At 38.9% G+C, this 25451-nt stretch overlaps 1 protein-coding gene across 1 annotated transcript in view; it reads right to left on the reverse strand.

Moving 5' to 3' along the window:
- SLC6A5 (solute carrier family 6 member 5) overlaps positions 1-25451 on the reverse strand; it is a 99119-nt gene that overhangs the window by 53964 nt on the left and 19704 nt on the right. Inside the window, exons 6-9 of the mRNA XM_042446330.1 lie at positions 20019-20163; positions 17525-17657; positions 16155-16289; positions 14046-14149 (exon numbers count right to left, since the gene is read on the reverse strand). Of these exons, the coding sequence (XP_042302264.1) occupies positions 14046-14149; positions 16155-16289; positions 17525-17657; positions 20019-20163 (517 nt within the window). The remainder of the gene's footprint in view (positions 1-14045; positions 14150-16154; positions 16290-17524; positions 17658-20018; positions 20164-25451) is intronic.

The raw sequence follows: 25451 nt of genomic DNA on the forward strand, positions 1-25451 counted from the left end.
GCACTGGGGGAGGTCACATGGTGTACTGGTGGAAAAGGGCTGCCTTCTGGGTCTGGCAACTCTGCTGGCCAGGTGGAAAAGTGAATCTCCTCTCTCTCCATCCTGGCCAGCAACTCCGCCAGATCCAGCAAAGGCTGCAGGCAGAGGGAGCAGCCCACCCCCACCAGCAGCAACTACTGGGACTTCCAGGTCCAGCCACTCTGCTGGCTAGGTGGTAAAGAGAGTCTCCTTCTACCCAGCCAGCAGCTCAACCAGATCTGGAAAAGGCTGTTCAAGAGAGCAAGATGGTTATAAAAATGATCCACACCATGTGTGAAATATATTAGGTATGCAACTGATGGGGTAGCCTGACCAGGTATTGGAGCATTCTGGGCCATTTTAGGCCCAGCAGAGACTTTCTTTTTAACAACAGAAAGTGATCAGAAGTCGCACCCTGTTTCAAAAAGGTTTCTCCTGAGTATAAAATGGCCCAAGGATGCCAAAACATAGTGGAAATACTCCCCATACTCACTCGAGGGCATTTGGGGGCAAAAAAAGAGGAAAACTTTTACCATTTATTTTTACTCCTGGATGCAACAAAAATGACAGGCACTTGAAAAGATCCTCTCACGGAGGGGGTTGCTAAAAAGTCATTTCGCACTCAATTCTAGCCACAGCAATAGTGATGCTACTGTTTCTTCTCTCACCACCCATTACTACCTGGCTTTTGGCCTCTTAGAAGAGCAAGGAAACAACTTTGCGTGAGTAATCATCATGATCAGTGTTAATACTTGGGGGGGGGGGGTACTTTCAATTGATGCCTGCAGCTATCAAAAATGAAAGCTGCTAAAGGTACCCAAGGCTCATTCACACTACAGAATTATATTGTTATTATTTCAGTTTTACTGTCCTGGTTCAATCCTATGAAATCCTGGGGTTTATAGTTTGGTGAGACACTAGAGGTAAATGCCCCCCCCACACACACACACACAACTGCAAATCCCAGGATTCCATAGAATAAAACTGTGGTAATTAGAGTAGAATAACCATGTATATATATTTTAATTATATTGTATATATAGTGCATAATTCTGTAGTATGAATAGGCCTCTGGAGACTTTGGATGAGGGACCTCTGCACACACACACACCCCCAGGCTGCTATGAGGACTAGGCCACTTTAAGCAGCAATGCTGCATCGTCAATACCATCAAAGTATCTCTTAATCTTTCAGGATAACTCTTTTCCAGAACAACTCTTGAAATATATATTCACTTTTCTGCCCTTTCCAATGGGTAAAATGTGCCAACATTGCTAAAAGGGATCAATGAGCATAAGCAGCAACAGCAGCTCTGTGTGTGTGTGTGTGTGTGTGTGGCTTGTATGTGTACAGATAAAGAGCCCTGGTGGCACAGTGGTTAAATGCCTGTACTGCAGCCACTCATTCATTAACCACAAGGTTGTGGGTTCAGTACTAGCAAGGGCCTCAGGGTCAACTCAATCTGTCATCCTTCCAAGGGTCTTAAAATGAGTACCCAGCTTGTTGGGGGCAATTAGTTGCACATTGTAAACCGCTTAGGGAGTGCTTTAGTGCACTGATAAGCAGTATAGAAATGTACTTGCTATTGCTACAGATGCAAGTATTAATAATCAAAAATGTAAATGGAGATATTTTCTCCAATAGAATATCAAAAGGTTTCTGTTCCAATGACATTTATATATGAAATGATGAAAAGCAGATGAGAAACCTGCCAAGAAATGCACCCTGCAGTTTCATCGCAGTCTCTAAGGGAGCCCCCTTAAGCAAGATAATACAGTCTATTATCACTTTTTTCCTTCCTGCTGAGCCTTGATAATGTTAACTACAGAAGCAGATTGCTGTGTTCTAATCTTATTCTCAAGGAAACTTTTTTTCTTTTTTGGCTCTGTATCAACTTCAGATGAAAAGACCCTCGCTAAGAAAGTTTATCACTCACACAGAATATTAAGTTGAGGTATGTGCTACAACATAAACTGTTAGAATTTCAAGTTGATTTGTGAACCTCTACTGAAATATGCTGAAGGATAAAATGTTTAAAATAAAATTAATGTTGTCTTTGCTGTGCTGGTATAAATTATGAAGGAAAAGTAGCTCATCTTGTTACTTCCCTATGCACTGCAGTTGAAGTTGTGTACATGCAAGCATGATAGAAGATAAAGAGAAAATAATACCTTTTGTAACTACCTCAGTTTCATAAACTATGGCCAAATTCATACACTAATGCACCTGGACAAAATCAATTAGTGGTTGCAATTCTAGGCAATTAAGCGTAATGTAAGAATTCATTATGAGGGACTCTACCATGACTCTCCTGTCACTACCACCAGAACTGCCCCATTGTGCTGCAATAGCCCTGCCCCAGTCCAGGCAGCAGAGAGCACATTTGGACATTGCAGAGGATAGAGGAGAACAGCCACTTCCACAATTGTTTTTTAAAAAGCATATACTTGAATAAAGTAGATTTAAGCCTTTGTATGTCACTAATAGGATACTGTCAATATGTGGAGAAATTATCACAGTTGTTCCTCTCATGTGTTACACCATCCTCTATATATGATCAGAACCATATGGAGCCTGATCTAGGAGAGTGATCCTATGCTTTAGGGGTGACACATGAACTCAGCCAAGAACATGCTCCTGAAATCAGGTTTATCTAAACACCAACTAATCCTAAATGCTGGAAGTATCTCTGTTCTCAAGGGCACATTGTTTCCTTCACATCTCTACCAATATGCAGCTATGGGTTTCTCTTCCTATGAATTCTAGATTGGCTTAAAAGTCTGGATTTTCCTTCTAACCTTTGTATAATTTTATACAAAGGTTCAAGATTCTAGATTCTTGTTCTTTCTGCAAGAGAAAGGAGAAAAGAAATGGCTCCACATGCAACATAATAAATGAAAAATAAACTAGCTGTTTTGGCTATATGGCCTTGTGTTGTGCCAAGTCATATAAAGTACTTCACTTGCACAGGTTCCTTTCTATATTATGTACACAGATGTGAAGACATCACTACTTGCACTGATCCTGTGCTGGTCCTTGGATGTACATGTTGACTAAGGTGCCACAACAGACCCAGATTTCCAGACTGTATCTCTAGTGAGTGGTCTAATTTCACACAATTCTCTGTTTCAGTGCTTGCAGACAACTATTTTCTGAATTTAGGACATCCACTATAAATAGTGCACTTAGAAAAGGAAGGTGTGGGTTTGAAGTTAATGGAGACATCTCAGACAAACCTTTATTTTAGCACCATCTACTTCACAAGTTTGTTATAGAGATGAATTAAAATGGGATAACAGAACAAATTGAAGCTTAGTCCACAGAAGAGAGTTGCTCTTGGTGAGTCAAAAGACAGTCAGGGAGCCAACCTGTGCTGGATGGAGTTACACTCCCTCTCCAATCTCTGGTTCATAGCTAGGGTGTACTCTTAGACTAACTTCTGAACCTGGATACCTAGATTTCAATGGTGTCAATGAATGCATTTGCACAGTTAAAACTACTGTATCGGTTATGCCTGTTCCTGCAGATGTTCAATCTGGAGACAGTTGCCTTGATAAAAAATGTCATTTGGACTACAGCAACATGTTCTTCATAGGGCTGCCTTTGGAAACTGTCAAAAATGTGAAATGAAATAGCCAGAATGCTGAATGCTGATTACAGGGAACATATTACGCCTTTCTTGCAACAGCTTCACTAATTACCTATTTGTTTCTTGACAAAGTGTTGGTCACGAAGGCCTACACAGCTTTGGTCCAGACTATCTTAAATACCAAATCTTCCTATATAAGCCTCCCCTAGTTTTAGGATTCTCAGGAGGGAGGTTTCTGTCAGTCCCAGAATTGTCACAGCCCTGTTTAATGAGGACACATGAGGGGACTTTTTCGGTGGCTGCTGCCAGGCTGTCAAATTATCTTTCCCAGAAGGCTAGGCTGGCCCCCTCTCTGCTCTCTTTCTGCTGGTGGGTGAAGACTTTTTAATTTAAACAGGCATTTGCTGACTGAATGCACAGAAGAGCCATTTTATATGATGTCTGCTGTGTTTCAGAATTCTTTTAGACTGTTTCAAATGTATGCAATTTAAAAAAAATTTAAATTGTATCATCAGGTGTTTGGTTTTTTTTAGCTGTACCTTGTTTTAATGTTATTGTAAGCTACCTTGGATCTTGTGCCAAGAGAAAAGTGAGATACAAATAAAACATTTATTTATTTATTTGAAATCATCTCAAATATACTACTACTGCTTTTCACCTATAAAGCTAAAGTAGTCACTGTTATGCAATAAAGCAACTGCTCTGGGTCCCACATGAGAGAGAAGCAGGATCTAAATAAAATAAAGTAGGATAGCCTTCTCTGCCTAAAATGCATTGTTTGTCTAGATCTCTGTCTTTCATTAAGAGGGAATATCCAAAACAGAGAAAACAGGAACTAAAATGTGATTTTTTAAGTGCAGCTCTAAACTGATATACTACTAAGTAAAACATTGACCTCATCTGGACTAAGTTAATATGCTTAGGACTGCAATGTTAGTGTCATGAGGAAAACTGCTTATGCTATAAAACAGTAAAGGTAAAGACCTCCCATCTGCAGAGAGGAAAACTCTCTGCGATATCTTAATCAGCATGCAAGGAGCAACCAAGAACTATTGATCGTGGCAACACACCAAAAAGGTTAACAGTCATTAGAAAACAAATCTAATGAGACTTCAACAACTCCCAAGTACAGCATTAATTATCTGCACCCCAGGGAACTTTGTATGGATTGTTCCATTGTGGGTTTTTTAGGAAGATAATAGGCAGAACACTCCTCAGTGTATTTGTGGGGGGTGGCAGTGAAGTGGCAGATTGTATATCACTTCCAGAGCCCTCACACCAACCAAGGTATGAATAGCAGAGCAGTCTTGACTCCCTTTTCTTACTGCTTAAATACTGTAATTATTTTTAGTTTTTTGTGGGTTTTTCGGGCTATGTGGCCATGTTCTGGAAGAGTTCTTCTAGAACATGGCCACATAGCCCAAAAAACCCCACAAAAAACTATCAATTCTGTCCATGAAAGCCTTTGACTTCACATTGTAATTATTTTGCCTCCTATTGATTTCAATGAAAGAAAAATATCCAGCACATCTCTAGGCTGGTATAAGTGACAAATCTGATTGCCAGTCTTCCTAGGAAACTTAAGAGGACTTGGCTCCAGCAGATGTCGAGCTATCTCTGTTTAACCTCGCAATATACTGTTCTGGATGTCTACAGCCATCAGAAACATCACCAGTGGAAGAGAGCTGCCTGCAATGTTTTCTAGTGGTGTATGGAAGACCACCAGGGAAAACTTGCTCCCATACTGGGAGATCTCCCCCTCATTTTCACTATCACTTTAGGTCCCAGGCCCTGAGGTTTTCCTAGGACAGCCCTAGGAATGTCATTAAGCATTAATGTTTGGAAATTAAGACAGAAATTTTAGCTTATTTGTTATTTAGCTATTATTTATAATTTGTGTAAAATAAGATGGAGCAAGCATTTTTTCTCCAGAGAGTAGTACCTCAAACATTGGATTCAAATTAGGAGATTCCAACTGACAATTAGGAAAACTTCCTGATGGTAAGAGCTGTTCAAAGGTTGTACCCACTGTCTTGAAAGATGGTTATTTTTCTCTGTTAGAGTTTTTTAAAACAGAGAATAGATTACCATCTCTTGGATTATGCTTTAGCTATGAACTCCTGCACTGGCAGGGGGTTGTATTAGCTGGGCTTTGGAATTCCTTCCAACTCTATGATTCTCTGTGAAGTGTTTGTTGCTAAGTGGATAATAAAATAAAAGCCTGGGGAAGTAACAGCAAAGAAAGTATAACTGACAATTCCATAATAGAAAAATGCCAGCTGAGAGAGATCTCAAAAAGGAAATCAAATGTTATCAAATGCTAAGGAAACCATCTGCAAAATCTCAGTTGTCATATAATTAATTTGTAAAGACCAGGCTAATTGCAGTGGTTCAGTGTAGTATCTTTCTAATAAAATGGAAAGTACCCAGAAAAGTAAATATCTCCATAAACATAAATGCTTTGGGGAGGGGTAGAAACAAGCCAGAGAGTTATTAAATGCAGTGATAAGCTTTTTCAGAGAAATCACCACTCTTATCTTTAAAATCCGCTGTGAAAGATGACAGAACTGGGGCATGTGTTATGAAGGACTGCAAAAATATCAGATTGAGCTGGCTGGCCCTTAGGCTAAAAACAAATCAGACAGAGGAGGCCTGCCATAGCTGCTTGAACATGCATACAGTGTATATTAATATTGTGGCCATTTTGACTGTAAAAGCAGAATAGCATCAAAGGACTATGAACAAGTTGATGGGCAAATTTGCTGGGTGGAAATGGCTTCTTACAGTGGTCAGGACAAACAAATCCCATGAAACATTACTTTTAAAAGATTTCATCTCACTCTTTCTGTGTTCTCTCTGGACTAAATATGAGCCTGCTTGAGGTAACAATCACAATAATACTTTATTATGTTAGGGGGAGGGATAATCTCAAGATATAATGTACTATTTTGCTCAACCTTGTTATCCCTCAATCTTTTGCTCTCAACATATTTGGACTAGACCATCACAGACCTCTATAAATGACTATGCTGCATAGGTCTGATAGTATCTGCAAGCCAGATTATCAAAGAGTCAAAATTTCCCTACCTCTGCATTAGAGGAATTGCTCCTTTTAAAAAAAAGGAGCCCCATTTGGGGGTGAAGTACATACAACTGGGACAGCCATGTTTAGTATCCACACACCTAACCAGACACACACACACACACACACACACACACACACACACACATATATAGTCTGACATTGATGCAGTTCTTGACTGGTAACCTTTGAAAGATCAAATCATGAGGAGTTGTTTTTATTTGCTGATTTCAAGTCTATTTCAACTCATGGCAACCCTGTGAATGAGACATCTCCAAGACCCCTTCTCCTCTACCTCCCTGCTCAGGTCTTGAGGCTCAGTCCAGTGGTCTCTCCTACTTCCCTACACCTTCCCCAGCATCACTGCCTTTTCATGATGTGGCTGAAGAATGACAGCCTCAGTTTTGTCATCTTGGCTTCCAGCTAGAGTTTTTTCTTGATCTGTTCTAGGACCCATTTATTTCTATTTTTAGTTGTCCATGGTATCCTCAGCACACTTCCTCAACACCACACTTCAAATGAATTAATTTTCTTCCTATCTGCTTTCTTTACTGCCCAGCTCTCACAGCCATATGTGCTAATAAGGTATACAAGGCCTTGAACAATTCTAACTTTCAGCTGTATATAATGTTCAGCTGCATATCTTTACACTCTAGGATTTTGTCAGGTTTTTTTATATCTTCCCTTCCCTAGTTCCTCTTTCTTTGTTGAACCCTGCTTGGACATCTGGCAATTCTCTCTCCATATATGATTGAAGTCTATGCTGCAGAATTTTGAGCATAATTTTGCTTGAGTGGGAAATTAATGCTCCTGTAATTGCTGCATTTTTTTGTGGATGGGGATCTATAATGATCTTTTCCAATCTGTTGGCCACTGTTTTGTTTTCCATATTTGTTGACATATTTTGGTTAGCACTGGAATTTATTCACTTTGTGTGGCTTGAAACAATCCAATTAGGATATTGTCCATTCCTGGTGATTTTATTCTGTTGAGACTTTCTTCATGGCATATTTTGGTATGATTACTTTTTTTGATATGAGTAGCCCATGATCTGTGCCACAGTCAGTGCTTGGTCTAGTTTTGATCATGAGAATGAAACTCTTCCATCTTCTGGCTTCCAATTATGTAGTCTATTTTATTTTATATTTATTTATTTATTTATTTGTATTGGCCATCTGGTGATGTCCATGTGTTTAGTATCCTCTCTCATTCTATGAAGAATGTATTTGCAATAAATAGATTGCTGACCTCACAAAATTCTAACAGTCATTCTCTTGCTTCATTTCTTGTTCCTAGTTCAAAATGTCTTACAGTTTTTGAGTCTCCTTTGCTTCCTGCTTTAGCATTCCAGTGACCTATTGTCATGGCCAGCCAAGAGCAGGTCTCGAAGGATGAGGAGGAGGATGGGGTTCCTCCAGTGCAAGAGGTAATTGAGGCTACACTAGGTGTTAATCCTGCTCTGCCAGAAGCCAGCCCTGATCTCCCAGCCCCAGAGGAGGAGGCTCAGACAGGTTCTAGTGCTGGTGGGATTCCTCTGGTGGCACAGCAGCCTAGTGGTGACTCTGGGGAGGAACCAGGCTTGGAGGTTCCCTCCTTTAGGCAGTGCAGGGCTGAAAGTGCTGGCAGACACAGGCCCAGGAGGATTGCTGAGAGACAATTGGCAAACAAGCCTCAGCTGGTACTGAGGAGGGAATCTCCTACTTAACCACCTGTGAGATGCTAACTCAATGCCAGAGTTTATTGCATGATCCTTTGGTGTGATTGCTGTCTGCACTGGCTCCCTGTTGCCTTGACTCTGAAACGGACTGAACTATTGCTACCCTCTGGCTGACCTGACCCTGGACTGGACTGACTATCGTGATCCCTGTTATCCTGACTTTGGCTTTCGATTTGCCCTTTCTCTCACTCCCTGCAAGGTTTGTGGACTATTTCCAGCTGCATAGCTAATTACCTTGTTGAACCATCCTTATTGGTGTATGTTTGTGTGTGCTGGCTGCAGTCCAGGACACCGATTACTATCAAGCAATCCTGATTCAGTGTATTACCAATTTCTTCTTGGACTGCCATCCCTCAATTTTTTCTTCTTCTTCCTTTGTGGTTGGTGCATATACTTGAATTATAGTATTATTTATAAGTTTTCCTGGAATTCTTATTGTCATGATTTAGTCTGATTTTCTGTTGTATTCCTTGACTCCTTTTGCTACATCTCTCCTGATTATGAAAGCCACCCAATTTCTTTGTTTCTTTTCATTTTTTGAGTAGAACACTGTGTAGTTATGAGTCAAAATGACCCATTCCTGTCCATTTTAGCTCACTTGCCCCTAGTCACACACAGCTGCAGCCAGGCAAATGCAACTCTTTTGCAGCCGAGATCCCAGCCGTGCTTATCCAGGGCTTTTCAAAAACAGGAGCTTGCCAGTTTTTAAAAGCCATATGATAAATGCAGAAGGGATCTGGGCTGCATAGGGTTGTGCTCATCTGGCCACAGCTGCATGCAATAACACCCTGTTTTAAAATTAAATGTGACTGTATCCAGTCTGGGATAAGACACTTTAAATACAATGTGATAATCAACTAAATCAGGGGTAGGCAACCTTTTTGAGCCGGGGGCCGGGTTGCTATCGCTCAGACAACTGGGGAGTCGAAGCCAAAAAATAAATAATTAAATAATTAAATAATATAGGACAATATTTTCAAATGTAGGACACATTTTTTAAAATGGAGGACATGCAAAAAAATTTGATTTTTTAAAAATGTTGATATAAATGCATGTTTCTTAGGCATGATCAAAATGGAGGACATTTGGGCATTATTCCTAGACAGATGACAGAAAGGTTCACATGGCTATGCATCTTGAACATGTCAAGGTGGTCTCACAAGAAGTGATTTGCCCTCGGGTTCAAATGTACTTCTCAGAAGTGTGTACTTGGTCAAGGGACTGTGGTTTTTCTTCACTGTGCATGAGTTCGTAAAAATCATAGCAATTTACATTGGCTGTGCCTCAGAGGCTTGCTGCTATCACTATCATCATCATCACTATAACTGTCCAAGAAAGGCAGATTGTTAGCATTCAAAGCACCATAAATACACAGAAAATGCACTTGCATATATTTAATAATAAAAAATAAAATAATGGAAAAAAGGGGGGGGAAAGGCAGGGGTGTATATATTTAATAATACAATTAATGTAATAAAATAAAAAGCAATAATAAAAAAACAAAAATAAGCATTTTATATTTTTAAAAATTAATAAAAAAAACCCCAAGGCAGACCTGAAATGACTCACCTTTCCTCCTCCTCCTCTACACAAACGCTCCTTGGGAAGCCCTGCGCATGGGTGTGGAAGTGGGGCCTGCACATGCCTGCGCACAAAGAAAGAGGAACCCGTCCCCTTTGGCCAGCTGGCCAATGGCTGGCTGGCCAAAGGGGACAAGCTCCTCCGTCCTAGCCCCGCGCGCGGGCGGGAAAACCCTGCCACGGGCGGCAGTGGTAGCACTGGGGAGGAGGAGGAGGGCAGCGCTGCCCAGGAGGAGGGGGGCAGAGCTGGGGGGGAGGAGGAGGTGGGTTGGCAGCCAGCCGCCCGCATTAGCCTAAGCGGCGGCGGCCTTGACGGCGGCAGCGGCGGCGACAGGATCCGGCCCATAGGCCGGGGTTGCCGACCCCTGTCCTAAATTCTTAAGTTGTTTAATGAGCCTTTAGAATGTTTTTTAATTGTTTTAAAACTATAGATTGTTTTGTAAGTGTATAAAGTTATTTTATTGCAAACTGCCCAAAGATGTTATTACAGGGTGAAATATAAATAATTAAATCTAGCCATCAAACTAGCTAGTTAGCTGTCAGTGCTATTGTCATTTAAGACTGGAGGGAAAAAATCTTCATGAAAGCCTGAAAACCACTGCTAGTCAGCATCAGCTGTACTGGGCTAAGAGGTCCAAAGGTCTTACTCAATATAAAGCAGCTTTGCGGACACCCATGACAAACATATGAATGAAAAAATACCCTGTCTTCTAGTCTGCTGCTACTCAAAATGGTAGTCCATGTAGTGGTCCCAGTCCATGAGTCACGACTGTTGGTCCTAACAAGCCTCCAGGACAGAAACAATTGTAGCAAAAGAACACAAATCTATTCCAGGTCACTGGAACATTGCAGAGAAAACTGCCAGTCCCTCACATCAGCTACCTTGAGATGCACTATTCTGATTCCATAGCAAGGCTCATGAGTGTTTGGCTTCATGAGACAGACTTGTAACAACCTCAATAAGACTGGGAAGCAAGATGCCTGAAGCATCAAGTACAAACAGCCCACACTCCTCAAGCCAAGACCTCATCTGGTTTGAAAAACTCAGTGAATAGTTTGGTTTCCTTCTGCTTCATTAGGTCACTTTGTTGAAACTCCTTGTATTTATAGTGTCGTGATTTCTATAGTTCCTACATGGAACTATAGCAGGTACATATGCTAACTGCAAATGAGTAAAAGATGCCATTTAGATACTTTCCACTGCCCTGAGATCTAATGTCCTAATTATTTCAGAAGCCTACCTTATTTGCCCCACATATGTTCCAAGGTCATTCAGCTCCATCAACAGCACTGACTCCAGTACTAACTCCCCCTCCTGCTGCCTGAACCTCTTGCCTGCTCCTGCCTTTTGTTCAGACAAAATACCAAAGGAACTAATGAATGCTGGGACTAGCCATTCTTGGAAGAATGGCCCATTTTTCTTATCTGATACTTTCCTGTTCTTGTGCTCTCACTCTTGAAATATTTCATATAATTTAGGTTTAATTTGTTTGGTTCATGGCACAAGCCAGTCTACCTCACCCCTCCCCAGACACCTGCCCTGCTTTCTTTATTGTATATCACTTCTGTTGCTCTCCCTGTTTGGATCCTACATCTTTGTAGTTATACAAATGACCTTGACCTTGACAATATCTGTTTGGCTTCTTCCGTGACCAGCTCATTTGGCCAATAAAGACCTTTGCATAGAATTATGTTCTACAGGTAATGGCTACCAAAGCCACAAGATGCCACAAGAGCCATCTCTGCATGTGAACATCATTTTTCATTTTAACTTGGCTGTCTTGATATATGTGTCTGAAAGGGGCTCTCCATAATTTGGAGGCTCATTTCAAGCAGTTTCAACATTATGTTTATGTGTAATATTTGTATCCCAATCTCTCTCTAAAAACCTTTGGCAAGTTTACACTAGATCCCACTTTGTCCTCTTCACAGCACTACAATGCTATAAGGGCAGACAGGTTTCTGGATCTCATTTTATCTTCACAATACTAGAAGTTAAGTAGCCCTTCTCCTTCCTCTATCGTAATATGTTCTATGGCCATTTACAGCAGGAGTCTCCATTGCTGAAGAGTCAATGCATTTTTACAAGTATGCACAGGCATGTCTCTTCAGCAAGAGAAACAGCAGCAACTCAGACTCAAACTGATTTTAGCTGTAGTTACAAATCTCATTCTTTCTAAATATTACTTTATTCATTCATTGAATTTACACCTCACAATTCTACCAGGATGGGATCCAAAGTGGTTTACAGTACAGTAATTGAAAACAAGATTAAATCAAAAACTTATTTTACAAAAGTTAAAAAAGAATTAAATAATAGTATTTTTTTTAAAAAATGTGGTTAAAAACACTTAAAACATATTTAAAATTTAATGACTAATATAAGATTTTAAAATACAACACACCACTTCACATGTACTACTGCTACATCATTTAAATCTCAAACCCCTGAATGAATGAAAAGGTCTTCACCTGCTGGCAGAAAAAGGCCAGGGAAGGGGGCAACCAGATCCTGGTAACAGCCTTCTGTTGTACAAGCCTTCTTGTGTACATATAATTTTATTACTACTGTTGAATTTGTTAATTTTTACCATATCTGCAATGTTTTTAAAGTTTCTTCAAATGGTGGAACATGCAGAGTAGGAAAGAAAGAAAGAAAGAAAGAAAGAAAGAAAGAAAGAAAGAAAGATAGATAGATAGATAGATATTGAGTCTGTGTTTATAAATAAAGAAGGGGAAGGGGAAAAGAGGCCAAATATTTTGGCTCCTTCCCAGCTCTGAAGGAAGTTATCAATTTATCAATTACCTTTAATTTAAAGTTTCAGCTTTAAGACTTTAGAGAGCCTTTCTTAATCTGAACTTGGTGTTAATGCACCTTCAGGAACAATCATCTTGCTAGTGATAGTAACAGCAGCATAGAAATGGCAGATTACCCTTGTTGATGCAGAGTGCTCACCACAGCTGGATTCTGACCTATTTCTGAATCTCAAGGCCTTCTCCAGGAGAAATAGACATGTAGTGTATTTCATGTTGCTATCCCTGGTTCTTGACAACTCCCTAGATTGCTCTTCAACCTGGATTCTTTTTAATTAGGGCAAACATTCAAGAGGAAGTAGGACACACAAACCCCATGAGTCCAATGGGGTTTGCCAATAAGCAATAGACTGTTTTTATACTTGAAGGAAAATGTGTTTTAGGATTGAGTTCCAGCATGATACTGGCCAACGATGCCACAGTTCTCATAACCATGGGAACAGACAAATATTTAGTGGGGAAAAACCAGAACTTTCAAGTCCAGGAGGTTCAGAAATATCATATGGAACAAGCTTTTCTGGGTTGTACTATTTTTTTTACTATGGGATGTGGTGGTCATGTATTTTTTTACTCTGTGGTGGTCATGTATTTCTTTTCTGTAGAAAGCTTATTTTCTGGGTACAAGAACCCCCAATGTATAGGACTATCCCAGACTCAGTACTTTCCCAGGCTCTGAGATCTCAGAGACAAAACCTGAGACTTGGGGACTTGTGATGTCACAGGAGCCATGATGTTATGATGTTATAAGGTTGGTGTTACAAAGAGAAGCTCCTGGGGATGTCATTAAGTTTGATTCATATGCATAAACTCGTTACTCCGACTATGCCATTCAGTCAAAAACTCTTTATATAACAAATGAAATCAATGCGTACACATTTTTCAAAGAAGGTCTCTAGCTCTGAGAGTATTTCCCCTTGTCTGTACATAGGAAAAGAGGAACCAGGTCCTGATATCTAAACACCCTAGGCCAGTAGTCTGTAATTCCCTCCACACGGTTTTAATTTTTTGTCCTATGTGATATCTCAGAATACATAAACTGGTTCTATTTGGTTTGTCATTTCAAAACCATACAAATCAGGACAATTATCTCAAATAATTTGGGACCACTGGTAGTACGAATAGAAAAGAATCAAGTATGTACCAGCCTCTCTCCAGTAATTGATAAGGATCTAAATTAGTTCTATTTGTTTTTGAAATCAACAACCAGTGAAAACCACTGGTTTTATTGAACATAGTGCAGCTTACCTGTATAGGTTGTTGTGAAATTTGTTGTAGGAAGACAAAGTAATCAGGCCACCCCATGCAGCAGACAAAGAGAAAAAGATTTGCGTGGCGGCATCTTTCCACACCTAAAAAGATGTCCAGTGGAGATAATTAGTGACAATTTCAACAAGTGTCTTTACAAAAGTGAATAAAATCACTAATGGTTTTGCATGTGACTCAATGGGATTATCCAAGATGCTCTATGTAAAACTGAATCTGATAGGTATCTGGGCAAAGCAGGTTGCTATGGGAAGCAGAATTTACGGGAATAGTTGGAAGCAGAAAGTGATGTCTGCATATTAAAATGAGGCTTTTGAAATTATTGATCTGAGCAGGGGAGTTCTTCAGTATTGACACTATCCTGATAAGTAGCTTTGTAAATATTAACTGCAGCTGATGTAAGCATGCTGGGATAATCTAGTTACTGATAAATTGCCCATGCTGATCAATAGCTGGAGTCTTTTCACTCTTCACTATTAGAATAACAAGATTCCACTTTAAGTGCCTTGGCTTGATCCTATGAAATCCTGGGCTTTGAGTTTTATGGAGGGATACTTGGCATTCTCTTCCAGAAATCTCTAATACTTCATCGGACTATAAACCCCAGACTATAAACCCAGAGGATGTAGCCATGACAGTTAAAGCAAAATCATAATGCTACAGTTTTACAGTGTGAATGGCCTCTGGTTATCATAAATTGTCTAACAATAGGAAAAGGATGGGGATCTTTTAGCCCAGGGATTCATAAAGTATTCTCCCACTGCATTATAATCCCCTATGAGTGTCTCTGCTGGTGGATCTTTTGGAAGTTGAAATCCAAAACATCTGGATGGCCAGAGATTCCTACTCCTATAACAGGTTCTAGTAATTAGGGGATGGGATGTTTAGGAAATGTATGGCCAAAACCAATAGCTTGTCCCAACTGGTAGACTCACTGAATCAATGGAACATACATATTGACTTACCAAATTCCCACTCTCAGCATTACTAGCAATTATATTTCAGTCATGGACATATCTCTGCATGAATTGCAATGATCATTTTCGCTGCTAAGAACAATCAAGACTGAATGGCATTCTCACTAATTGCTAATAGAATAATTTTGTCTTTTAAAAAATTAAGTGATGGTCTTGGTCTGCATAAGGATCCACTGGACATGGGTTGCCCATATTAATACTATTTAAATCAAAGATTGCCTATGATTAATTATATTCATTCCTTTTCAAAGCTGCAACACTAATGTACAGTTACAATTAAATACCATTTCCCTTGTGCTTAATTAATTTCCCTTCCAAATGGAAGTGTTTACTTAGTTTATATATTTACATCCTTTCTTTCAGATTTAACAAAAGTTCCCTAATTCCATATAAAGTCATACAAAAATATAATTCAAAAAATCATGCAGTAAAAAGCACAATGGAACATTAAAAATTGATAAATTTAACATGATGAGATAAAACAGCAGAAAGCAACAATGGAACATCAAGAGATAAAATGTTGATAAAATGCAGAAAGAATGCAGTTTAACACCGCTGGGATTTATAGTTTGTTGTGGCACCAGAACTCTCTAACAAAGAATGCTAAATAACTCACAAAACTACAAATTCCAGAATTCTATAGCATTGAGCCATGGCAGTTAATGTGGTGTCAAACTGCATTATTTCTGCAGTACAGACAGACCTAAGTTTGGATTCCACCCAGTGTAATGTAGACATCACAGACTGTTAAGTGACCAGGTGACTTCTTCACACCCTTCTCTCGGACTGCATGGAACCCTTAATTTCCTCCCATACTGCATAAATATGGTGCATAACCAGCTTGAGAACAATTCAGCAACTTTATGGCCACGTTTCACTTCCTTACATGCAGAATCAATGTAACCACTAAAGCAATGTACTAAAGGGAAGCAAAAAATGAATTTTACAAAAATCTAATTCAATTATGCATAATCAATTTAGCCATAAAAGACAGCATGAAGCTGACATAGCATTGGTCATACATCTCTGTTAGTTTTCCTAATGTACAGCAAATAATAAGTCTGTGTGAATTATTCACCCTATTAGAGTGCTATAACTGGAATTATAAGCCCACCATAGCATCAGTTAGTTTCTCCCACTTAGGTGTGATGAAGTACCAGATTCCAGCCCCGGCTCCTGGAAGGGTTACTCCTCTGATGAGTAAGATGATAAGCACAACATAAGGGAATGTAGCAGTGAAATACACCACCTAAAGAAACCATATATAGACAAAGCATTACTCACTGGAGTAGAGTTTCTAAGTATTATTACTGCCTCACTGTCTACAACAGGTCATTACATAGATAGAGCCAGTGACACTGGCCAATGGGAAACAAAGTCACCTATAGAGATAATAGGATTATTAATTACAGAGGTCTTTATGAGTGTAATACTTAACCAAATATATCTTGATAAAGCTCTACAAAATATAATCTTGATAAAGGTTTAACAGACCAGACAACCATTTGCATTAATACTACCAAGACTGGGGCTGTGCAGACAGCCCCTAAGGGGCGGCGGGATGCTGCCTTTTTCCTAGCTGGATCAGGGCCAAAGCAACCTCACGCCGCAGCCCCAATCTGGTCCTTTGAGGGCACAAAAAGGAACTGCAAAAAGCAGCATTGGAGGCACATCATGATGCTGCGCGCTGTGTGGAGTGGCACATGGCATCAGAGTGCCCTGGGGGGCAGAGTCGGCCGTGCGTCGTGATGATGCTACACCCCAACTCTGTCCCTATGCCGGCTTTTCCTAGTGGTCTGCACAGCCCCACTGTAATCTTTATACTGTATTGTATATATTTGTTTGAAAGTACATCTTAACATATTTCAAAGTAAAATTCAAAGACGTAGCCATGTTAGTCTGGAAAATCAATATGCAAAGGAATCTTGTAGCACCTTGGAGACTAACTGAAAGAAAGAAGCTTGTCGCATGAAATTCCATAAACTTGAGCCTACTTTCTGAGATGTATGCCTACTTCAGTGTAGGCATGGATAACACTGAATATAAAATACCTTTGATATATTCCAGTGCTCAAGGATAACAGTCATCTACTGCATCACACTGCTGTAATTGGTATGCATATTTTGACTACATTACTTAGTCACAGTTCATACTAAAGTATGGGGCATAAATACACTTTGTACCTGTATGGTGATCATTGTATTGCAGTTATGTATCCTTAAAACTAAAGTCATAAGAATTGTAGGAAGCATGCCATGAGAAAATTCATGTATGAGCTATGAGCACTTAAGAACTTAACAAATATGTGTATCAATGAAAACATTGGCTTTAACAACTTTTCTTCAACTCCATACAAACTGACAAGAGTCATGCTGTTACCACACTTCTCAATAAGCTATTAAGCACTGAATATTTGGTACAATGTGTAAGTCCTAAGTGAGCATTTAAAATGTATGTATAGTTTAAAGGAAGATATTCACTTACTTTTCCTGAAGTCTTTATTCCTTTAGCCAGGGACGCATAAACAATTACCCAAGCCAGAAAGAGAGACAGTGCCAAAGGCCACCTGATTTCGCCAGGATATTCAATTCCTGCAGAAATCTTCAACACATGGTACCTGATAGTCAAATCATCAATATGGGTCATTTCAGGCTAAATTCCAAAGTAGAGTAATTTCTATAAAGTTAAATATAGCTGTAGTTTTCAGTCAGCGCTACACCATCAATATTTTACAATGGCATTATGGTTTTTTTAAAAAAACACAGTAGAGGTCAAGTAGAAATTTTTCATGGCTTCCAGAAATATGTGGAGTTTACTTATTACATTCATTGTCACTGGCGGTCAGTATAGGAATGTTAACAGAGGCCTGTTACAGACTGCCAAAATAAAGCTTCTTTGGAGGTACTGTATGCTATTTAAATGATGCATGTGTCCTAAGAGTCCGGAGGTCGCACCAAAGCCACACTCCATTCCTAAGCACTGGAGTGCAGCTTTGGTGCAGCTTCCGGATTCTTAGGATGCATGCATCATTTAAATAGCATACCTCCAAAGAGACCCGAAGCAGCTTTATTTTGGCAGTCTGTAACAGGCCAGAGATTACTTCAATCTCAGACATCTGGGTTTAAATTCTAACTGTTTCACATGCATAAAGAGTGTAACCTTGCTAAATTTTGTTTCTCAGCAGAAAGACAATGGTCCACAAGTAAAGGGTTTTCTTTCTCTTCCCCTGACATGGCTAGATCATTTTCAGCTGCTATTTAGACTTAATAACAATGTTGTTCCCTTGAAATTTAATGAACTCTGAGGGAGCCCAGAGAACTCTGGATAATTTCAGTCCTTTTCTGCTGTATTGAATTTACTGGGGGAAAAACGCCTCTGAGGATTCCTTACCTTAGAAAATGCTATGAAATTCATGGGGTCACAATAAGTCAACAGGCAATTTGAAGGCACATATACACACAGAGTCTATAAACACACACATACACATACACCTTAGCGAGGGCAACCTGAGGGCAGCCCAGAAGAATGTAATTGGCAAAAGTCCCATGACCGGGGTGAATAAATAAAAAGAAGGGCTTTTTATTGAATGCACTGTGTAGGTTTGACAGTGGCAAAACATTTTGTTCCACCATTATTGTGTCCTCACAGTGTTGCCCAACAGAATTTTTCCTATGGATTCAGAGTCTACTGAAAGTAGGAAACATGGCAGAACCCTCAGTAGCATATTGCAACACATTTGCAAGATGCTTTGAGAGTAACACTAGTCATATCATATCTGCCATATCTTTTTAATATGTTTAAAATGTGTTCCAAATTGTTTTAACTTTGGGGGTTTAATAGAATTGTTGTTGAACTGTGTATTTAAAACTTTTTTTACTAATATTATTTTTGTAGCTGTTTTTATTTATTGTTAGCCCTCTTGAGTCCTGTGCTGGGAGAAGGGTGGGATATAAATTAAATAAATAAGTAAATACTTAGGATCCCCTCTTCCCATACATGTCTACTTAGACCCTATGATATTCATCCAAGTCCATCTTTCAACTGAAGCATGACAGATGTCTACAAGTAAAAGCACCTTGTCAAAAGTTGGTCCCCTGGTGTGAAATACCATGTTCAAAGAGGTCCTAATCTAATATCCTATGAGCATCAAGGCAAGGACTTTTTTTATTTTCCTAGGGTTTTTTAATCATGTTGTAATTTTTATTGATCTACCTGGATATTTCATTATCCTTCTCCATATTTATTTTTTCCCCCAAAAACTATATAGTGCAGCCAGTCCCTAAAACTCAGGTAAGCTATAGTAACATAGTATCACTTCTGTGGCACAGAGTTCTTTCAGTCCTTACAAGAGTCCTGTGAAGTAGATGTTGTCAGGTTTAGACAACCAAGACTTAAATTTGATTTGATGGCACATGTACCCAAAATCAAAGATCATATCCCAACTACTGGATGTCATATTTATTTTATTTGTTTATTGTACTTATACCCCACTCTTCAGAAATGCTCTCAGAGTGGCTTTGCTTCTTGACTCTCAGACCTATGTGTTGTTTTTCTGGTGTATCTTTCAACGTTCCATAAAATTGCATTTGCCTACATATCAGCAGCAATCAACTCATTACTGAAGTCCCAGCCTATGAAACATATCTAAATGAAGTCTATGCACAAAACCAATGAAGAGAAAGAATTAATAGAAAATGTAATTACAGGCTTTCCTTTGATTAGCAATATATTGTACATTGTACTTTTATTAATTTGATCTGTGCTGAATCTGAAAAGAGAATGTATAAGTGAAAACTGGTGTTTACATTTAAAATTAGCAGTTAACATAATATTGGTTAGTGAAATGGTTAGCATAATTTGTAACTGAAAAACCTTCAAACATATTAGTAAAGATGGCTGATTATTTAACCAGTGACTTTGATGCTTCGATTTATTTTTAAATTGTCTGTTTAAAAAGTATTTTTAAATAAAATCTTACTTGAAGTACTCTTCACTGCCACTGACAAAAGTTTTGTTGACATGGCTGGTGGTGTAATTTACCATTGTCAAGTTTGGATAGGCACTCATACAGAAAGTGGAGTTCTTTATTTGTAATTTGGGCCGATCACCAATGATACAGGAATCTGACAAAAGACACAAAGCAAAAAAATCAACTATTTTGGCTAATATATACCTGAAGACTCTTGAAGAATAACAAGAAAGAAAAACAGTATCTTGCATCTCAAGTAGGTTTTATTTCAGCATCTAAAAAATTAATTAAGTACCAGCATCTTGTTGAACAGAAAGATAGATCTTTGCTCTGAACATTAATCACATTGGAGACTTCTTTTTTTACTGACGAGACTAATTTGTCTCAAACTACTGTGTATCTAATTCAGTGCTTGGAATGTTACTAGATTAATATAGGCGCCCCAAGAATCACAAATAAGCAAAACTGAAATCTTTGGATTTAAGATGAAATGAAACCCAGTCCTATCCTGAGTTATTCTTTGATAGGGCTTCTCCTAAGTAAATACGTATAGGGTTGTGGGGCTGCTTCTAATCCTGCGTTTGTTGCATATGTACAAGCCCAGGGTTATCTCTCTATCCATTGCTAGCCATGGATGATGAGTAGTCACAAAGCTGATGCTCAAATGAAGGAGAAATCACAGGCACAATGTGGCAGGACCACAGCGAGTTTCTAGCGCCTATCTGAACACATATGCAAATGGATCTATACTCCAAAAGGCTGGCGTGGCTTTATTTTAAAGACAGGAAAGACAGGCTTGTGAGTCATGACTCCACAAAAGGTTCTGCAGTCATTGCTACAGTCCAAGCCTCTGTCAGCAATTTCACAGCATTAGTTTCAATATTTTGGTGTGCAATCTATACAGCAAAATGAGCTGTGGACTGTTAATCAATGGCTCCATGGTTGATTATTTTATATTGTCATTAATGAGCTAGTTTCCTATTTAGTTCCTCTGGCCACTGAAAATAGCAACCATAATAAAACCACAACAATACATAAATACAGTGGACCAGGAACATGGCTGTCATATCACCTCTTAACCTTATCTTCTCCAGGCTAAACATCCCCAGCTTGCTAAGCTTTCTCTCACAGGGAATGGCTTCAGACATTTTACAGTTTTATTCACTCTCCCTGGAAAAATCCCAGAGCCACTTCTCAGAAGCCATTTCTCTCACGTTACCAACAAATGTGCTGAGGTAAAGCTCATACAGGCTCATATAGGGAGTTAGGATCCTTCAAATAGTATGGAACCAAGCTATGTTTTCGTACTTTTATAACCTGCTTCTCTATTTGAAAGTGTTCAAAGTAAAAAAAAAATATGATGTAGGTTATTTTCTAACTATTATTCCAGATTTACAAATATGTGAAATGACCTTCCAAGTCAAGTCAGATTACCTATATGTGAGACTAACAACTGCATCAGGGTAGGTAGGCATCATGCAGTCCTTCATATGTTTCAGGACTACAGCAGCTCCAAATACTCAACACCAATAGTTTTTCTGACTAGTACTGTCCAACAAAATCTAGAACTGCTGACATCTAAATATGAAAGCTAAATATTTCACAAAACTGCAAGTCCCAGAACTCCACAGCAGTGATCCATGACAGTTAAAGCTGGGTCAAACTGCATTAATTCTCCAGTGTAGACACAGCCTAAGACTCTTCCTTTGTTTTCCCAAACCAGATAAACAGGGCTCTTCACAATTCCAAAAATATTAAACTAAGATAGTGAAATGGAAATCTCAGAATTATGCAATTTTAAACATTTTTAAATTTTATGCTGAAGTCCAAGTCAACTTGATGGCAATCGACAACAACAACAGCAACAACAAGTCATTTATAAGCTGGAATGAATGAATCTTCTCTGTCATCCTGACTCAGTACAAATGACTTTTCAACCAAAGCATTTTGAAATTTGATTTTAAAAGTCATTAGAGGTGACCAGCTATAAAAAAAAATCAAAGAAAAAGAAAAATCTAGTTAATTGTTCTGAAATCAGTCCTTTACATAGGCCTCTGTTTTATCAATCCCACTAGTGCCAGCTGTTAGAAACTTCAAGCATTCTGCATGGAAATAAGTGCAAACTTTTTAAAAAGAACATGTTATACCTCAAATCAGCCAGCAGAGAGAGTTATTCTTCAGCTCTCCTATTTTCTGCACATGGCTAGATTTTCCAAAATATGATTTGAGGAGTGGATATTTAAAAAGCTGTAGTTCTTTTAACACCTGGTACTATATGTCTTTTTGTCCAAGCCTTGCATATAAATATGTTTCCCACTTATGGAGGATATTGTACTTACATTCAGAGGGCTATCACAACTCGCTAAAGAATCAGATATTTTTAAACCCCACTAAAATCCTGTTTAACTGTAACTAATTCTGTATTGTATTCTACTGGGTTTTGCAAGGATTTAACATTAGTAAATGTGAGAAAAGAGGAGTTTTTTTTCCAAGTGGAATATATCCTATGAAATAATTGTTGCTTTAAAAAAAAATCTCTCTAAATTCAATTTCAGGAGTGTGACCAAATTAGGTAGAAATGTGGCTATCTGTTCTATACAATGGGGCACCAAACAAAGAAATCAATATTACAGATATGGAATGCCCAAACTTTTCTTATATTCCCATGTTCTATATTGTACTGATGCAAAGGCAGGAACATACAATATAATGATACCAGCAACACAAATAATCCAAGTCTCTTCAAAAGAAAGTATTTGGAAGGCAAAATTGTGCATAACCATTAGCACATAACTTGTCCATCTCTTTTTAAAAATCTACAAAACATGCAGTCCTGTGAACAGAAGTAAGCCCCACCTCTCAGAAGTAAGCCCCACTGAATTCATGAAAACCCGATAAGGGGGTATAGCATTGCAGCTTGAATGATCTTGTATTAGTAGCTGTGCATTCCCAGAAATAAGCAGCTGTAAACTCTGTACTAGGACAGACCATGTCCAGTATTACAGACTGGATTGGATTTATCCCTGTCCTGAGCATAGTGTAGCATGAGTGAGATCACACTATGACATGTAAGGTCACTTTTGCTGCACTGCAGCAAGCTTTTTTTTTACAGCTTAGCTTTCTAGAGCTGTTCATTTCACTGCACTACATAGTTCAGAACAGCAGAGGGTGCAATCACTTTGCAGCAGAGGACAAACATGCAGTGCTATCCATCAAACCTTGAATGATAGATAGGAAATAATGACTACACTGAGCTGAAAGATACCAGCATGAAATCACATTTCCATGGACAATTAGTAATATGTGAAAGTATTCTTTAGGAGAGGACCCTTAAGGGAAAGGGATAAGTCTTTTGTGCTTTTTTTGTATTTAAAAAAATGTGTTCACGGTTTCTTTCTAGCCTTCAAGTATGCATGAAAACATTAAAAGAGCTGCAGTCCAAGCATTAAAAATTGCTACAGTCCAAAGCATTAATGGATGGAAATACCACTGCACTCAGTGGAAGACAAGATTGTATTTCTCCATCAACATGTTTAGGATTCAGGTGGAAATCTGAAAACAGATTATAAAAACTGAATAATAGCTGGTCTCATAAGCATAAACGCAAGGCAATGTCTTTATCAGATTTTGTACCAGGAGATACATGAAAACCCAGAAGCATGGACGAATCTGGATGTGCTCTGTCCAAATCCAAGAAACATCTCTATGGGTCACATCTGATCAAATAATGGGAATTGTTGATTTCTGGTTTGCCCTAAGGACAAGGCATTTTCCCTACCTACTTCTAAAAATGTTCAGATAGAAACATAAGAGACTACAGCTATTTTATCTTCTGGTTTTGCACATTTTTTTTGAAGAGTACTACACATATTTTGCTGAGGAATTGCTAAGTGTACTAGTGACTGTAGAGTCACCTTTATAGTATAAACATACTGTCAGCCCTTAGTTATTCTTCCAAGACTGTCTATGAGGCTGAATCATCTAACTGAAGAACAGCCATCTTTTGGTCTATTCTATCCCTTTTCCAATATCTGACAAAGATCAGCATTAGCTTTTGTAGAAGAAGTGTAACATAACATAGGACACTGTGAAGTAAATATTCAGTTTCTTATTCTGCAAATGTTAACATACAGACTTAATGTGTGGGCATTCAAAAACATGATACTGGAGATACAAACCATAAGTAGACCAGTACTTCATAGCCTAGCCTAGTATCATTCTCTACAGAAAAGCCATTGTTAGCAGTATTCCCCTTGTGATTCTGCTTTGTTGTCTAAAGTAGATTACATTCAGATAGATTAAACATGAGCTGGGGGGAAGTACCAAAAAAAAAAAAAAATCCTAGTGCTATGCTTCCTGTATAATATTTAAGAAGGAATTTCTTGGGTGAGGGATCCAGAGTCTGGAAAAGTGGCTTTTTGGATTATATCCAGAAAACCATACTACCCTGGAGTTTCTTGGAGTTGTAGTCAAAAGGTAACTTTCCAAATCTGGCTTTTTGCTCCAACAGCTTGTACTTCTCGTCTACCTTTTTAATTTGCACAGTTTGAACTTTGGAAGTGTTGTATGAGATGTGTGTCATGTATGCATCCTGTCCCACTGCATATTTAACGTATCTGAAGGTTCTATGAAACCAGTATACATTTACCTGGGATTAATCTTACTGAGTGAACTAGGACTTACTTCCTAGCAAACATACATAGCACTACATGATGGCAGTCTTCAGCATTTTACCAAGATATAGGTCTCACTACCACAGAGATTAATGAGATTTGTCTCTTAAAATGCACAAATAGAATAGTGATGTTAGCATCACAACCAAATAACAACTTCTGCATCCAGACCAGAGAGCATATATAGTCCTCCAAATGTTGCTGAACTGCATCTTTCTAACCAGCATAGCCAATGGTAAGGGATTGACCAAGCTGCAGTGTTACACCACCTTTTCTTTTCTACTGTGTAATGCAGAAATAATCTTAAGAAGTCACAGGTAAATCCTACAAATGTCAGTGGAACCATATATGTAGCAATACTTATAATTCCAGCTGACAGTCAGTACAGAAACCATTGTTTTCTAATATTAGGTAAAGGTAAAGGTAAAAATAGTCCCTTGATATGAATGTCTAGTCGTAACTGACTGTAGGGGGCAGTGATCATCTCTGTTACTAAGCTGAAGAGCCAGCATTGTCCAAAGACTGCTCTGGTGGTCATATGGCTAGTATGACTGCACCAAATGCTGTTACCGTCCCACTGAGAAGTGGTACCTATCTATCTACTTGCATTTGCATGCTTTCGAACTGCTAGGTTGGCAGAAACTAGGACTAGTGACAGGAGTTCACCCCATCATGCAGCATTCAGGCCTTGAGCTGCCAACCTTCTTAACCACTAAGCCACCACATCCAAAATGAATTTTCCACTGGAAGTGAATGGGTTGTCCAACCA

Source organism: Sceloporus undulatus, chromosome 1, assembly GCF_019175285.1.
Source record: "Sceloporus undulatus isolate JIND9_A2432 ecotype Alabama chromosome 1, SceUnd_v1.1, whole genome shotgun sequence".
NCBI classification, from domain to species: domain Eukaryota; kingdom Metazoa; phylum Chordata; class Lepidosauria; order Squamata; family Phrynosomatidae; genus Sceloporus; species Sceloporus undulatus.